The sequence below is a fragment of the Bubalus bubalis genome, chromosome 3 (assembly GCF_019923935.1).
Source record: "Bubalus bubalis isolate 160015118507 breed Murrah chromosome 3, NDDB_SH_1, whole genome shotgun sequence".
Lineage (NCBI taxonomy): Eukaryota > Metazoa > Chordata > Mammalia > Artiodactyla > Bovidae > Bubalus > Bubalus bubalis.
Window position 1 is genome coordinate 101,542,118 of NC_059159.1, and position 16,528 is coordinate 101,558,645.

Here is a 16,528-nt window from a genome sequence, read left to right on the forward strand (position 1 = left end):
ATAAAAATGAACTAATGATAGAATGACAGTCTAGAGCTAGGGATCGTAGTGGTACCCACTCTCTACCCCTGTCCAAGAGAACTTTCACCAGTGATGGAGATATTCTGTCATTCGTACTACTGAACACAGTAGCCATTAGCCATGTGTGGTGACCGCACATTTGAAATACCGAATGAGTATAACAAAAACACTAAATTTTAAGTTTTATTTTATCTACAATTAACATTTAAGTCACTTCATTTGACTAGTGGCTACTGTCGTGGAAAACACAGTTCCAGACCACAGTATTTCTAAGGTATCACAGAATCTCATGTTAGGTCTGGGCTCTGTGGCAGGCGCTATGCTTGTCGAAGATTCAAAGGTGAAGAAATATAGTTTCTACCTCCAGAAAACCTCTCAGGTAACTAAGTACTGAGAATAAATTATGTAGTATGAGCTCAGCATTTATTAATACTTGCAAAGAGCTTTAACAATTACAGTTTCCACGGCAATAAATGTCTAATTTGCTTACTCCTATAATGCCAAGCCTGGAGGGCAGTGTTATTTACATCTGGTACCAAATGTTTATGGGAGGAAAGTCAAGAGTGAGGAATAATCCAAAAATGAAGCTACAAAGATACTGGCAGAAAGAAAACCAATGGAAACTTGGCATCAAGAAAGCCAAGAGAATAGTGAAAGTCAAAGTGTCAGTCGCTCAATCATGTTTGACTCTTTGCGACCCCATGAACTATAGCCTGCCAGGCTCCTCTGTTCATAGGATTTCCCAGGCAAGAATACTGGAGTGGGTTGCCATTTCCTTCTCCAGGGCCAGGGATCGAACCCAGGCCTCCTGCATTGCAAGCAGACACTTTACCGTCTGAGCTACCAGGGAAGCTCTCAAGAGTATCAAATGCTATAAAAAAAATTGAGTATAAGAAAGAATGAAAAATGTATGTCTAATATACACTCTATTATATACTGTTAAGTTAGCTTTCATACTTAAGAGGTTAAAAGTTTACTTCAGAAATATTTTAATTCATAATGGTGAAAAGAATGTTTTTCAATGTTTTCTTTAACCTTCAATTCTTTGGAGTCCAATGACTTATTCTACTATGTATTTCAGATAATTAACAATTTACTGTATTTTCTTCCCAACTATAAAAATATTTTAAAAGATTATCCCCTTATTGAGCTCCATCTCTTGAACTTCAGAGCATTTGTAATCAATTACAATTTCCAGTTTAAAGAAAGTTCATCTTTTAAAATATTATATATTCTTTTATTTCAAATTTATATTTTTATGTGTAGCATGTGGTGGATAGAATATAAAAACTTTATGTTTTAGACCTGCTACTGCAAGGAGATCAAACCAGTCAATCTTAAAGGAAATGAACCCTGAATATTCATTGGAAAGGCTGATGCTGAAGCTCCAATACTTCAAGCACATGAAGTGAAGAGCTGACTCCCTGGAAAAGACCCTGATGCTGGGAAAGACTGATAGCAAAAGGAGAAGCAGGTGGCAAAGAATGAGATGGTTAGCGTCACTGACTCTATGGACATGAATTTGAGCAAACTTTGGGAAATAGTGACAAACAAGGAAGCCTGGTGGGCTACAGCTCACAGGGTCACAAAGAGTCAGACATGACTTAGTGACTGAACAACAACAACTGCATGTCAAAAGAAGTAATTTAGTGGAGCAGTCACTGGGCTTCCCTGGTAGCTCAGTGGTAAAGAATCTGCCTGCAATGCAAGTCGGGAAGATACGCTGGAGACGGGATAGGCTACCCACTCCAGTATTCTTGGGCTTCCCTGGTGGCTCAACTGGTAAAAAATCCACCTGCAGTGTGAGACACCTGGGTTCGATCCCTGGGTTGGGAAGATCCCCTGGAGAAGGCTACCCACTCCAGTATTCTGGCCTGGAGAATTCCATGGACTGTATAGTCCATGGGGTTGCAAAGAGTCGGACACAACTGAGCAACTTTCACTTTCAGTCACTGGTTTACCAGTGATCTTCATTCAGTAGGAGTCAGCCAAGGTTTATTTCAAATTGCATTCTTTCTCTTCCTTTCTCATATGTCCCTAGAAAAATCATTGCATATGATGGTTAGGAACAAGATCAAGATTAACCTCCAGTAATTTAACTGCCTGACAGACAAAACTTAACACTCCTTTGACAAAGTTAACAGAATTCAGAATCTCTACCATCGTTCACCATGCTGTGACAAAAAATGACCAGGCATCTGAATAAACAGGAAAACGTGATCCAGAGTTAAGACAAAAATCCATCAATGTAAATTGACTCATAAAAAATCCTGATGTTGGAATTAACAATGACTTTAAAATAACTGAGACAAACGTGATAAACAATCTATATAAAAAGATAGATCCTTCTTGTTTAATTGAAAGTAAACAAACTTTCAGTTAAAGGGTGACGTCAGATGTTAAAGTACTGAATATTTCCATAGTTTAGTAAACAGGTCTTGTTCCAAGTCACCCAAGTGTTTTCCCTCACCACTGATTCCTGTTCTCACAAAGACCTAAAGGATTGATTCTGGGCATCTGGGGGATGTCAAGATCCTGTACAAATAATCAGTATCCTTGGGAAGATCCCCTGGAGAAGGGACTGTCTACCCACTCTAGTATTTGGCCCTAGAGAATTTCAAGGACTATATAGTCCATGGGATCGCAAAGAGTTGGACACGACTGAGCGACTTTTACTTTCACTTTTCTTTCATGTATGTCTTTGTATGTCGCACTGATTTTTATTGAAAATAAAAATCACCCTGGGTTTAAGTAAACACAGAATACATATAAATATACTCTAAGTTATGCCTTTAGAGAGAGGCTCTCCAATCACTAACTTCTATGGGCTTTACTAACAGCTATGTGATATCCCAGGGGTGTCTGTTATTGCTGTTGTTATTCAATTAAGGATCTTAGAAGCAGAATAATAGGATTTTGGAAGGAGAATAATAGGATTTTGGAATCTAATTAGTCAAATATTCTTAATAGGAAATATATAATTAATAATTACCAATTCTCAATTATGTAAATATGTTTGTTACCTAATTAATATTAAATACTATATATACTACATGGGGCTTTCTATGTGCCTGGGAAAAAGGACGATAGAGAATAAACTGTAAAATTTATTAGCATTTATTATTAGTTAGAAATACAGTAAGAGTTTTAATTAAAAATTATATTAGTACTTTTTTCTTTTTTAAATTTAAAAAAAAATTTTTGTACTGGGATATAGCCAGCTAACAATGTTGTGACAGTTTTAGATGAACAGAGAGGAGTCTCAGCCATACATACACATGTACCCATTCTCCCGCCAGCCCCCCTCCCATCAAGGCTGCCACATAACAACTGAGCAGAGTTCCATGTGCTATACAGCAGGTCCTTGCTGGTTATCCATTTTAAGTATCGCAGTATAGTACTTTTTATTTTCTAAACATACTCTATCCTTAATCAATAACAAGAAAAAGATGTTTAACATTTAATCCTATTCCTTCTTCAATAAAAAATTAAAGATGGCAGTACTCTTGCCATCTTATGCCTATAAGCAGCGGTCTGTCCCTGTCTTTATTTGACTTATTTTCAGCAGTTTTCAGAGAGAAAACAGAAGGCTAAAAGCCCAATTTTCATACCTCCTCACTCAATTGAAAATTATATAGGAATTCTCCAACTAAATTTCCAGGAGGTCCATGTTACGGGTGCTAATAATAACACTCTTCTGAAATGCAATCATTTTACTGAAGTTTTGAGAGAAACCTTAGAGATTTCCAATCACCTGAATAAGTAGGTTAAAAATGAGCACAAGTTACACTTGTACAAGATAGCAGGAATTCTTTTTTTTAAAGGTTTTTTTTCTATCCTATTTCCATGAACTGTGTATTTTTCCCCCCACCAGGTGGAGGCAGAAAGCCATGCTTGTACAGTCCTACATAGCTTGGTTCCTAGACATTCAAAATTCCTCACACAAGTTACATTCTTAAACAGAATCTCTATGCTGAAATAAAATCCGAGATAGAGAGTAACCTTAACGCAATCTTTTGTAGCCCTCATCACATTTGAAAGTGAATAAAAACACCAAAAAGGCATTCTTTTTCTCTGAGAATTAGAGTGAAAAAGGATAGATTAAACAAGGCAAGACAATAGTCAGCCACTTGCCCACAATACTATTTAGTATGTTCCACTATCTGTACTGTATTCTAATAAGAGAAACAATAAAAGAAGCCGTTCATTACAACTGTGAATCGGAAGGATTTAAAAAACATAGGTACTGCACTCATATACAATAGCTTAATATATTCACATATTGCATCCATATAGATAAATACTTCTTTGGAAACCTGTCCCCCTGCACCACTCAGTTCTCATGCCCAGTTTCTTACGTATTCTTCCAGAACAACACCTAATCTACCACCACCACCGCTCTTTAAAAACAGGGACAGTAATGCTAGCATTATTACATACAGCATACTTTTCTTTTTTTTTTTTAATTCAACAACATATTTGGGAGTTTTTCAACAAAGAGTGCCCTCAATGTTTGTACAAAAGCAGAAGTATCTTTTTAAGTAATAACACTATGTTATACCATTTGAAACAAAGAAAATGGAGTAGCCCTAATAGTCAACAAAAGTCAGAAATGCAGTTCTTGGGTGCAATCTCAAAAACGACAGAATGATCTCTATTCATTTCCAAGGCAAACCATTTAATATTACAGTAATCCAAGTCTATACCCCAAGCAGTAATGCTGAAGAAGCTGAAGTTCAATGATTCTATCAAGACCTACAAGACATCTAGAACTAACACCCAAAAAGATGTTCTTTTCATTATAGAGGACTGGAATGCAAAAGTAGGAAATCAAGAGACACCTGGAGTAACAGGCAAATTTGGCTTTGGAGTACAGAATAAGGCAGGGTAAAACCTAACAGAGTTTTGCCAAGAGAATGCACTGGGCACAGCAAACACTCTCTTCAACAACACAAGAGACAACTCTACACATGGACATCACCAGATGCTCAAAACTGAAATCAGACTGATTATATTCTTTGCAGTCAAAGATGGAGAAGCTCTATACAGTCAGCAAAAACAAGACCGGAGCTGACTGTGGCTCAGATCATGAATTCCTTATTTTCAATTCAGACTTAAATTGAAGAAAGTAGGGAACACCACTAGACCATTCAGGTATGACCTAAATCAAATCCCTTATGATTATCAGTGGAAGTGACAAACAGATTCAAGGGATTAGATCTGATAGAGTGCCTGAAGAACTATGGACAAAGGTTTGTGACATTATACAGGGGGCAGTGATCAAAACCATCCCCACGAAAAAGAAATGCAAAAAGGCAAAATGGTTGCCTGAGGATGCCGTACAAATAGCTGAAAAAAGAACAGAAGTGAAAGGCAAAGGAGAAATTAAAAGATTTGAACTCAAATTCCACCCATTTGAATGCAGAGTTCCAAAGAATAACAAGGAGAGATAAGAAAGCCTTCCTTAGTGATCAATGCAAAGAAACAGAGGAAAACAATAGAATGGGAAAGACTAGAGATCTCTTCAAGAAAATTAGAGATATCAAGGGAACACATCATGCAACGATGGGCTCAATAAAGGACAGAAATGGTATGGAACTAACAGTAGCAGAAGATATCAAGAAGAGGTGGCTAGAATACACACAAGAACTATACAAAGAAGATCTTCATGAGCCAGATAATCATGATGGTGTGGTCGCTCACCTAGAGCCAGACATCCTGGAATGCGAAGTCAAGTGGGCCTTAGAAAGCATCACTACGAACAAAGCTAGTGGAGGTGATAGAATTCCAGTTGAGCTATTTCAAGTACTAAAAGATGATGCTGTGAAAGTCCTGCACTCAATATGCCAGCAAATTTGGAAAACTCAGCAGTGGCCACAGGACTGGAAAAGGTCAGTGTTCATTCCAATCCCAGAGAAAGGTAATGCCAAAGAATGCTCAAACTACTGCACAAGTGCACTCATCTCACACGCTAGCAAAGTAATGCTCAAAATTCTCCAAGCCAGGCTTCAACAGTACGTGAACGGTGAACTTCCTGATGTTCAAGCTGGATTCAGAAAAGTCAGAGGAACCAGAGATCAAATTGCCAACATCCGTTGGATCACTGAGAAAGCGAGAGAGTTCCAGAAAAACATCTACTTCTGCTTTATTGACTATGCTAAAGCCTTTGCCTGTGTGGATCACAGCAAATTGTGGAAAATTCTGAAAGAGATGGGAATACCAGACCACCTTACCTGACCCCTGAGAAATCTGTATGCAGGTCAAGAAGCAACAGTTAGAACTGGACACAGAACAACAGACTGGTTCCAAATTGGTAAAGGAGTACATCAAGGCTGTATATTGTCACTCTGCTTATTTAACTTATATGCAGAGTACATCATGTGAAATGCCAGGCTGGATGAAGCACAAGCTGGAATCAAGATTGCCGGGAGAAATATCAATAACCTCAGATATGCAGATAACACCACCCTTACGGCAGAAAGTGAAGAAGAACTAAAGAAGAAAGTAAAAAGAGGAGAGTGAAAAAGTTGGTGAAAAAGTTGGCTTAAAGCTCAACATTCAGAAAACGAAGATTATGGCATCACTTCATGGCAAATAGATGGGGAAACAATGGAAACAGTGACAGACTTAATTTTGGGGGGGCTCCAAATTCATTGCAGATGGTAACTATAGCCATGAAATTAAAAGACGCTTGCTCCCTGAAGAAAAGCTATGACAAACTTAGTCAGCATATTAACAAGCAGAGACACTACTTTGCCAACAAAGGTCCATCTAATCAAGGCTATAGTTTTTCCCGTAGTCATGTATGGATGTGAGAGTTGTACTATAAGGAAAGCTGAGTGCTGAAGAATTGATGCTTTTGAACTGTGGTGTTGGAAAAGACTCCTGAGAACCCCTTGGACTGCAAGGAGATCAAACCAGTCAATCCTAAATGAAATCAGTCCTGAATACTCATTGGAAGGACTGATGCTGAAGCTGAAGCTCCAATATCTTGGTTATCTGATGTGAAGAACCAGAAAAGACCCAGGTTCAACCCTTTTCTAACCATGGTCCTTGGAAAAGACCCTGATGCTGGGAAAGATTGAAGGCAGGAGGAGAAGGGGACAACAGAGGATGAGATGGTTGGATGGCATCATTGACTCGATGGATGTGCGTTTGTGCAAGCTCCAGGAGTTGATGGGACAGGAAAGCCTGGCGTGCTGCAGTCCATGGGATCACAAAGAGTCAGACATGACTCAGCAACTGAACTGAACTATATCATTTGAACAATTCTAGATCCTATAAAAAAATAAAAATTTCTAAACAGAATTATAATTGATGTACCCAAACTGTGGGCTTTATTACTATAATTTAAATATAATAATGTACCATCTTATAAGGTTTTACATTTTTTATAAGACTAATCAAGAATTTCTAGGACTAAAAAGAAATGATCCTCAATGACAAGAAGTAAAATCAACTTTCTTATTGCTCATGCGATTAACAAACCCCACACTGTATACTGTCATCACGAAATGCTAAGTTTAACCAAAGTACTGTACCTCATGATAGGTGCTTGCAAATCCAGTATTTTCCTCATCTCTAAATTTAATGCTGGAGCACACTGTTCTTCCTTAAAATGGGGTGTCCCTTTCATTTGCGGGCTTCCTCTAAAAAAAAGAATACACAGGATTAAAGAGAAAGATATTTAACTCAACTGCATGTACAAATTAAGTGTTCATCCTTTAGGTTCTCAAGTAAAAAACATATTTAAATTCCATTTTAGCAGACAATATCAATTAGAAATTAATGTGTCTGACCAATGTAACCTGTGTTGGGGGTGGGGGTTGGTAGTAGAGGGAGAAAAGCAAAGAATCTAAAACACACACACACACACACGACAGTCAGGACAAAAGTGAATTCTCAAAGGAACCAAGAGATATCTTAAAATGACTGATTGCCTTTTTCTGAGTTGGACAACTATGGAACTTATATACCATTCTCTCATATAGTGCATATCCGAAGTGATCCAAATCGTCACCTTGTCTTACCTTAGTCCACACCTCACTCTTGCTTTCTATCCTTTAGGTGTGTATCAGACAGAAGGTCAGATTCAGGGATACAATTAGGAGATGTTTTAAGTAAGTGGTAATAAATGGCAAAATGGCTAAATCTGAAAACTCCTTGGCACTAAATGGCTGCACTAGAGCAGCTAGGTCAATGCCAACATAATTGAGCTGTCACACACACCCCCTCAAAAGGACTATAAAGATGTTTTAGAATCTTTATAACCATATGGCATTTGGACCATTCTTTCTCAATGCCTGTGCTAGGATTTAATAGCTATCTGTCTATTCTCTTACTATCAGTTATGATTAACTCAAGGCAACAATTAGTCTGCCTCCATCATCTTTCCATCTTGTTAGCTATAATCCTATAAACCAATTTGTCAATATTACTAAAATTATGTGCAAAGAGTCTAACAAGTTAAACAGCTTTTAAGAGTCCTAGCTTTGAGTAAGAAAATTATTCAGATAGTTTTTTAGTTTTAGGTTATTTCCCATACTGAAGCCTGGTGGGGCTTTATCATCATCTAGCTACTGCCATGTGCTGGAATACCTGACTCTTTCTACATGTCTGAATGGCTAAACTGGCTAATGTTTAACCAAACATGTTCATATTCAATTAGTATGTTTGACTGATATGATAGCCCTTAGAAGGCCACTATGAGTTATTATCAATAATTTATAGGAGTCACATCTGACTAATCACAGAAACCACTGTGATGAATTTCCTGAGACATTCTCCACGTACATCTAGTTTTAAAGTTATTTTTCAAAGTAATACATACATATACTGATAAAAAGTCAAACAATGCTAGAAGGCCCACAACCAAGAAAACTACAGAGGTAGTCTTTTTTCAGTGACAAAGCAGCCAGCTTGAATTCTTTGAGCTGTTATCTTTTTTTATTTACTTGCATATTTTTAAACCGTGTGTTTACACTGCTTTAGCATCATTAATTTCAGACATTAACTTTCTATTCTCAGTTACCATTTTCTCCCCATCCTCCCAACATAATTATACCAAATGTTTTCATTATGATGATTATATAAATATGTTTCTCTTCTGGGTCAAGTAGTGTTCAGTAATCACATTTCTTTCCTTATATAACTTGATAATTTTCTTGAAGTTACCTTTACCACATGCCTCCATTTGCTTGATTTCCTTTAAACTTATACCTAATTGTTTCATATTCCTTAACAGCTCTGACAAAACAACTCTCAATATAATCTTCTATTTGGGCAAACCTGTTATAGAACTTATCATTTCCATTCCCCCTGCCCCTGCTTCTGGAGTCACCCTTCTTTATGCCCAATGGCCTACTGCCTAAGTCTAGTGCATAGCTATCAAATATGATATTTACTTTGTCATCATCCTTATGATTTCTTTGCTTCTTTCCTATGTTGAATCCTTTATTTTATAGATCCCGTATCTTCCTCGGTTCACATATTCTTGGGGCTTCCTAGAAAGGTGCATGAGAAGTAAACTTAGAACTCTCAAGTCTGAAATGTCTCTATTTTATTATGACACTTGAATGAATGCTTGTCCCTCCAAAAAAGACTATGATAAAGTTGTCTGAAAAGGCATTTCTTCTGCTACTGTTCTACATCCTAGGAGGGTCCCACAAATGTTTCTTCCAATGCTTTTACTGAATTTTAAATTTCTGCTATCATACTTCTCAATTCCAGGAACTTTCTCACCAATTTCCCATTTTTTCTTATAGAATCAATTTTTTAAAATTAGGCAATACCTGTTTAAGGTTGTTTATTATTATCTCTCCAAAGTGTTTTTTCCCCTGCACTATTTCCTTTTCATCATTTGCATTTTTTAAAAAGGTTTATTTATTTATTTGGCTGCACTAGGTCTTCACTGCAATGTGCAGGCTTTCTCTAGCTGTGGCACAGGGCTCTAGAGGGTACAGGCTCAGCAGCTGCAATGAGCCGGCTCTCTAGTCGCAGCACACGGGCTTAGCTGCCTCATGGCTCACGGGATCTTCTCCAGCCAGGGATCAAATCTGCATTCCCTGCACTGGAAAGCAGATTCTCAACCTCTGGACCACCAGGGAAGTCTCATCTATTTCCTGTGAGTTTCCTTTTTTCTGTGTATGTGTCTATTTTACATTGGAAACTTTCTTAAGATGGCTAACGATCCCTAGCTAACAATATTTCATGTTTAACAGGTTAGTAAGAAAAAACAAATTATAAGCTCTGTGTGTTTAAGTTGGGTTGTCAACTGGTGGACCTCAGTATACTGGCCAGAAGTCTTCCAATATGATAGCCTGTTGGATCATTCATCTGGAGTGATTTAATTTCTCCAGGAAGAATCCCTCAATCCTATCTGGGATATTTAAGTACGGAAGCCAGATGTCTGGAGCAGAGCAAGGGAAGAAAGCTTGACATCCTATCATTCAGCACAACTTTCACTTAATCACCATCTTTAGTTTAGCATCTCATCCTTGTCCTATTCTGTGCCTGGAATCCCTCTGGTTTAAACAGACAGTGTATTTTCTGCCTCCTGTGAGGTAAGAACATAGAAATTCCATTCCCTGTTCAGATTTTTCAAACAATCCCCATTTATGGCCCTCTATGTTCTGTGATATTAGTACCTGAGCCATTCTAGAGTTCTGATCAAACAAGTTGTTGTTCATCAATATCAAATATGCAACCATAGGCTCTCAGGTTTGATATTCTTCTTGAGTCATTTATTCTCACTCCAGTACTCTTGCCTAGAAAATCCCATGGACGGAGGAGCCTGGTGTCTATGGGGTCGCAAAGAGTCGGACACGACTGAGCGACTTCACTTTCACTTTTCATCCAAATTCTTGGTTATTGGTTAGATATTTCCAGCTGTCATTAAAGGTGAAAACAGAATTTCAACTTTTCGTTCTAATTGCTGATTTTCAAGAAAAAAGCAGAGGTCTTCCCTGGTGGTACAATGGATGGGAATCCGCCTGCCAATGCAGTGTACACAGGTTTGATCCCTGGTCTGGGACGATTCTACATACTGAGGAGCAACTGAGCAGGAGCACCACAACTACTGAGTTCATGTGCTACAACTACTGAAGCCTGGGCACCTAGAGCCTGTGCACCACAACAGGGAGGAGCCACTGCTTGCCACAACTAGAGAAAGCCAGCACACAGCAACGAAGATCCAGCGCAACCAAAAAAAGAAAAGTGGAAACCTCATCACCCATCTTTAAACTGGAAACTATTTTCCTTTATATAAATACTATCATTTAGTAAAGCTAAAGTATTAAGCATTTTATAGCAAATTTAAGTAAATTCTGACTTCTCAGTGACTTTCACTGCAAAATTAAGAAATATATTTCACAGTATAGTTTCCATTGCTTCCTCTAAACGTACTAAAATGCAGTCAACTGTTAAAATCACAATAACAAAAAAATCAACTTTCTGATCAAAAATACTATTACTTATAATTCAACAATAATTTGAGTACTGCATCAGATTTTTGAAAGGGCAGGCTTCCCTGGTGGCTCAGATGGTAAAGAATCTGCCTGCAATGTGGGAGACCTGGGTTCTATCCCTGGGTTGGGATGATCCCCTGGAGAAGGGAATGGCTACCCACTCCAGTATTCTTGCCTGGAGAATTCCATGGACAGAGGAGTCTGGCGGGCTACAGTCCATGGGGTCATAAACAATCAGACATGACTGAGCAACTTTCACTCATCCATGGAAGATGAGGCGGGAAGGGTAAGTTAAAGTCTAACTATGAAGAGCACTGAATACCAGAAGGAAAAAAAAAGCAGTAAATGGAGCATTCACTAAATATTGAGTACACAATAAATTCTGCAGACATTACCTCAATCGACTGACTACCATCCTTTGAATCAGGCATTATTATCTCTATTTTTCCAGAAAAGAAACTGAAGCTTCAGTTTATTATTAAGAATTCTGTTTACGGTCACACAACTAGTAAGCGAAGGAGTTGACATGTGAGCCAGTGGCTTCAATTCCAGGTGTTAAGAAACTGAAAACTAATAGAATTAAAGAGGTTAATAATAACCTTTGTGTACACAAAGAAATATTACAATGAATGCCAAAGAAGGGATTAGGGATAGAGTGGGGAGGAACAGTCTGTAGATTACTTAGGAGACTATTAGCAAGAGTACGCAAAGGCATCTGCTGGCAGTGGCAGTAGAATGTCTTTTCAGACAACTTTATCATAACCTTTTTTGAAAGGAGATAATAAAAGCATATTGAGAATTTTAACTTTCACTCAGTAACAGAGGCTTCTTAGAGACAGACACAACCACACAGTATGCATACCTGGTTGTCATTTAAGCTACTGAAAAATAATGTATTTTTCATTCTTGGGCACATAAAATTGTGCTTTCCTGACCACTTAAGATGATGCTATGAAAGTGCTGCACGCAATATGCCAGCAAATTTGGAAAACTCAGCAGTGGCCACAGGACTGGAAAAGGTCAGTTTTCATTCCAATCCCAAAGAAAGGCAATGCCAAAGAATGCTCAAACTACCACACAATTGCACTCATCTCACACGCCAGTAAAGTAATGCTCAAAATTCTCCAAGCCAGGCTTCAGCAATATGTGAACAGTGAACTTCCTGATGTTCAAGCTGGTTTTAGAAAAGGCAGAGGAACCAGAGATCAAATTGCCAACATCTGCTGGATCATGGAAAAAGCAAGAGAGTTCCAGAAAAACATCTATATCTGCTTTATTGACTATGCCAAAGCTTTTGACTGTGTGAGTCACAATCAACTGTGGAAAATTCTTCAAGAGATGGGAATACCAGACCACCTGATCTGCCTCTTGAGAAATCTGTATGCAGGTCAGGAAGCAACAGTTAGAACTGGACATGGAACAACAGACTAGTTCCAAATTGGTAAAGGAGTACATCAAGGCTATATATTGTCACCCTGCTTATTTAACTTCTATGCAGAGTACATCATGAGAAACGCTGGACTGGAAGAAAGCACAAGCTGGAATCAAGATTGCTGGGAGAAATATCAATAACCTCAGATATGCAGATGACACCACCCTTATGGCAGAAAGTGAAGAGGAACTCAAAAGCCTCTTGATGAAAGTGAAAGAGGAGAGTGAAAAAGTCGGCTTAAAGCTCAACATTCAGAAAATGAAGATCATGGCATCTGGTCCCATCACTTCATGGGAAATAGATGGGGAAACAGTGGAAACAGTGTCAGACTTTTATTTTTCTGGGCTCCAAAATCACTGCAGATGGTGACTGCAGCCATGAAATTAAAAGACGCTCACTCCTTGGAAGGAAAGTTATGACCAACCTAGATAGCATATTCAAAAGCAGAGACATTACTTTGCCAACAAAGGTCCATCTAGTCAAGGCTATGGTTTTTCCAGTAGTAATGTGTGAATGTGAGAGTTGGACTGTGAAGAAGGCTGAGCGCCGAAGAATTGATGCTTTTAACTGTGGTGTTGGAGAAGACTCTTGAGAGTCCCTTGGACTGCAAGGAGATCCAACCAGTCCATTCTGAAGGAGATCAGCCCTGGGATTTCTTTGGAAGGAGTGATGCTAAAGCTCAAACTCCAGTACTTTGGCCACCTCATGCGAAGAGGTGACTCATTGGAAAAGACTCTGATGCTGGGAGGGATTGGGGGCAGGAGGAGAAGGGGACGACAGAGGATGAGATGGCTGGATGGCCTCACTGACTCGATGGACGTGAGTCTGGGTGAACTCCGGGAGTTGGTGATGGACAGGGAGGCCTGGCGTGCTGTGATTCATGGGGTCGCAAAGAGTCAGACACGACTGAGCAACTGAACTGACTGACTGACCACTTAAAATGAGGTACAGCCATGTGACTTGTTTTGGCCTAAAAAACACAAGGGGAAGTGATTTGCGTTACTTCTGGGCAGAGGATTTAAGAGCCAACACTTAGCACATGATGCTCTGCTTTAATCCTCTATCTCAGGGACTTAGCTGTCATAAGCTTAGCTTAAGACATATAATACAGCTGTCCCTTGGTGTCTGGAGAGGACTGATTTTAGGACCCACCATGAGTATCAAAATCTACTGATACTTAAGTCCCACAGTTAGTCCTCTTTATCTGTGGTTCTGCATTCACAGATTCCACTAACCATGTGTCATGTTGTACTATATGTTTATTGAAAACAATCCACTCATAAGTGAACCTGTACAGTTCAAACCCATGTTGTTCAAGGGTCATCTATATACTATGTCAAATAACTATAAGAGTTATTAAACTGTGGTCCAGTAAAACCCAACAATAGCTTGTGATTATCATTCATAGGTGATTTTATTCAGTATGCAATCTGAGGAGAAGAAAGAAGAATGAAGAAAAATGAATGTAGCTTAAGAGACCATGGGGCGCCACCATGCATACCATCACACATATAATCGGAGTACCAAAGGCAAGGCAAGAGAAAGGACACAGGAAGAATAACTGAGGAAATAATGGTTAAAAATGTTCCAGATATAATGAAGACATGAAATCTACTATCCAAGAAACATAGCAAACTCCCAAGAAGGATAAATTTAAAAAGATTCACACCAAGATACATAATCTGTAAACTACTGAAAGACAGAATCTTGAAAGCAACAAGGGAAGTGACTTGTCATATACAAGGGATCCTCAGGACTTCCCTAGTGGTCCAGTGGTAAAGAATCCATTGTGCAGTGCAGGAGATGTGAGCTCAACTGCTGGTTGGGGAACTAAGATCCCACATGCTGCAGAGCAACTAAGCCTGCATGCTCATTCATGAACACCTTATTGGCAAATTCAGACTTAAATTGAAGAAAGTAGGGAAAACCACTAGGCCATTCAGGTATAACCTAAACCAAATCCCTTATGATTGATTATACAGTAGAAGTGGCAAATAGATTCAAGGCATTAGATCTGACAGATGGAGTGCCTGAAGAACTATGGATGGAGATTCGTAACACTGTACAGGAGGCAGTCAGTGATCAAGACCATCCCCAAGAAAAAGAAATGGCAAATGGTTGTCTGAGGAGGGCTTACAAATAGCTGAGAAAAGAGGAGAAATGAAAGGCAAATGAGATAAAAAAGACATACCCATCTGAATGCAGAATTCCAAAGAATAGCAAAGAGAGATAAGAAAGTCTTCTTAAATGAACAATGCATAGAAACAGAGGACAATAGAATAGGAAGACTAGGATCTCTTCAAGAAAATCAAAGATACCAAGAGAACATTTCATGCAAAGATGGGCACAATAAAGAACAGAAATGGTATACACCTAACAGAAATAGAAGATATTAAGAACAGGCGGCAAGAATACACAGAAGAACTGTAAAAAAAAAAAAGGTCCTAATGATCCAGATAACCATGATGGTGTGATCACTCACCTACAGCCAGACATCCTGGAGTGTGAAGTCAAGTGGACCTTCGGAAGCATTACTACAAACAAAGCTACTGGGTGAGATAGAATTCCAGCTGAGCTATCTCAAATCCTAAAAGATGCTGCTGCTAAAGTGCTGCACTCAATATGCCAACAAATTTGGAAAACTCAGCAGTGGCCATAGGACTGGAAAAGGTCAGTTTTCATCCCAATTCCAAAAAAGGGCAATGCCAAAGAAAGTTCAAACTACTGTACAATTGCGCTCATTTCACATGCTAGCAAGGTAATGCGCAAAATCCTTCAAGCTAGGCTTCAACAGTATGTGAACCGAGAACCTCATGATGTTCAAGGTGGATTCAGAAAAGGCAAAGGAACCAGAGATCAAATTGCCAATATCCTATGGGTCATAAAAAAGCAAGGGAATTTCAGAAAAACATCTACTTCTGCTTCATTGACTACGCTAAAGCCTTTGACTGTGTGGATCACAACAAACTGTGGAACATTCTTAAAGAGATGGAAATACCAGACCACCTTGCCTGTCTCCTGAGAAACCTGTATGCAGGTTAAGAAGCAAGAGTCAGAACCGGAGGTTCAAAATTGGGAAAGGAGTATGTCAAAGCTGCATACTGTCACCCTGCTTATTTAATTTCTATGCAGAGTACATCATGCAAAATGCCTGCTTGGATGAAGCTCAAGCTGGAATCAAGATTACTGGGAGAAATATCAGTAACTTCAGATATGCAGATGACACCACCCTAATGGCAGAAACCGAAGAGGAACTAGAGAGTCTCTTAATGAAAGTGAAAAGAGGAGAGTGAAAAAACTGGCTTAAAACTCAACATTCAAAAAATGAAGATCATGGCATCTGGTCCCATCACTTCATGGCAGCTAGATGGGGAAAAAAAAGGAAACAGTGACCGACTTTATTTTCTTGGGCTCCAGAATCACTGACTGCAGCCATGAAATTAAAAGAAGCTTACTCCTTGGGAGAAAAGTTATGACCAAGCTAGACAGCATATTAAAAGGCAGAGATATCACTTTGCCTACAAAGGTCCATATAGTCAAAGCTATGGCTTTTCCAGTAGTCATGTACGGATGTGAGAGCTGGACCACAGAGAAGGCTGAGCTGAGCATC

General features: G+C 38.9%; 1 protein-coding gene across 11 annotated transcripts in view; it reads right to left on the bottom strand.

Annotated features, from left to right (window-relative positions):
* RIC1 (RIC1 homolog, RAB6A GEF complex partner 1) overlaps positions 1-16,528 on the bottom strand; it is a 141,739-nt gene that overhangs the window by 53,399 nt on the left and 71,812 nt on the right. For 10 of the 11 annotated variants that reach the window (XM_045165035.1, XM_045165029.1, XM_045165030.1 and 7 more), the window contains one exon: positions 7,563-7,670. In XM_045165035.1, coding sequence (XP_045020970.1) covers positions 7,563-7,670 — 108 coding nt within the window. Of the gene's footprint in view, positions 1-7,562; positions 7,671-9,425; positions 9,525-16,528 lie in introns of those variants that run through there. The other variant, XM_045165036.1, reaches the window with a different exon arrangement.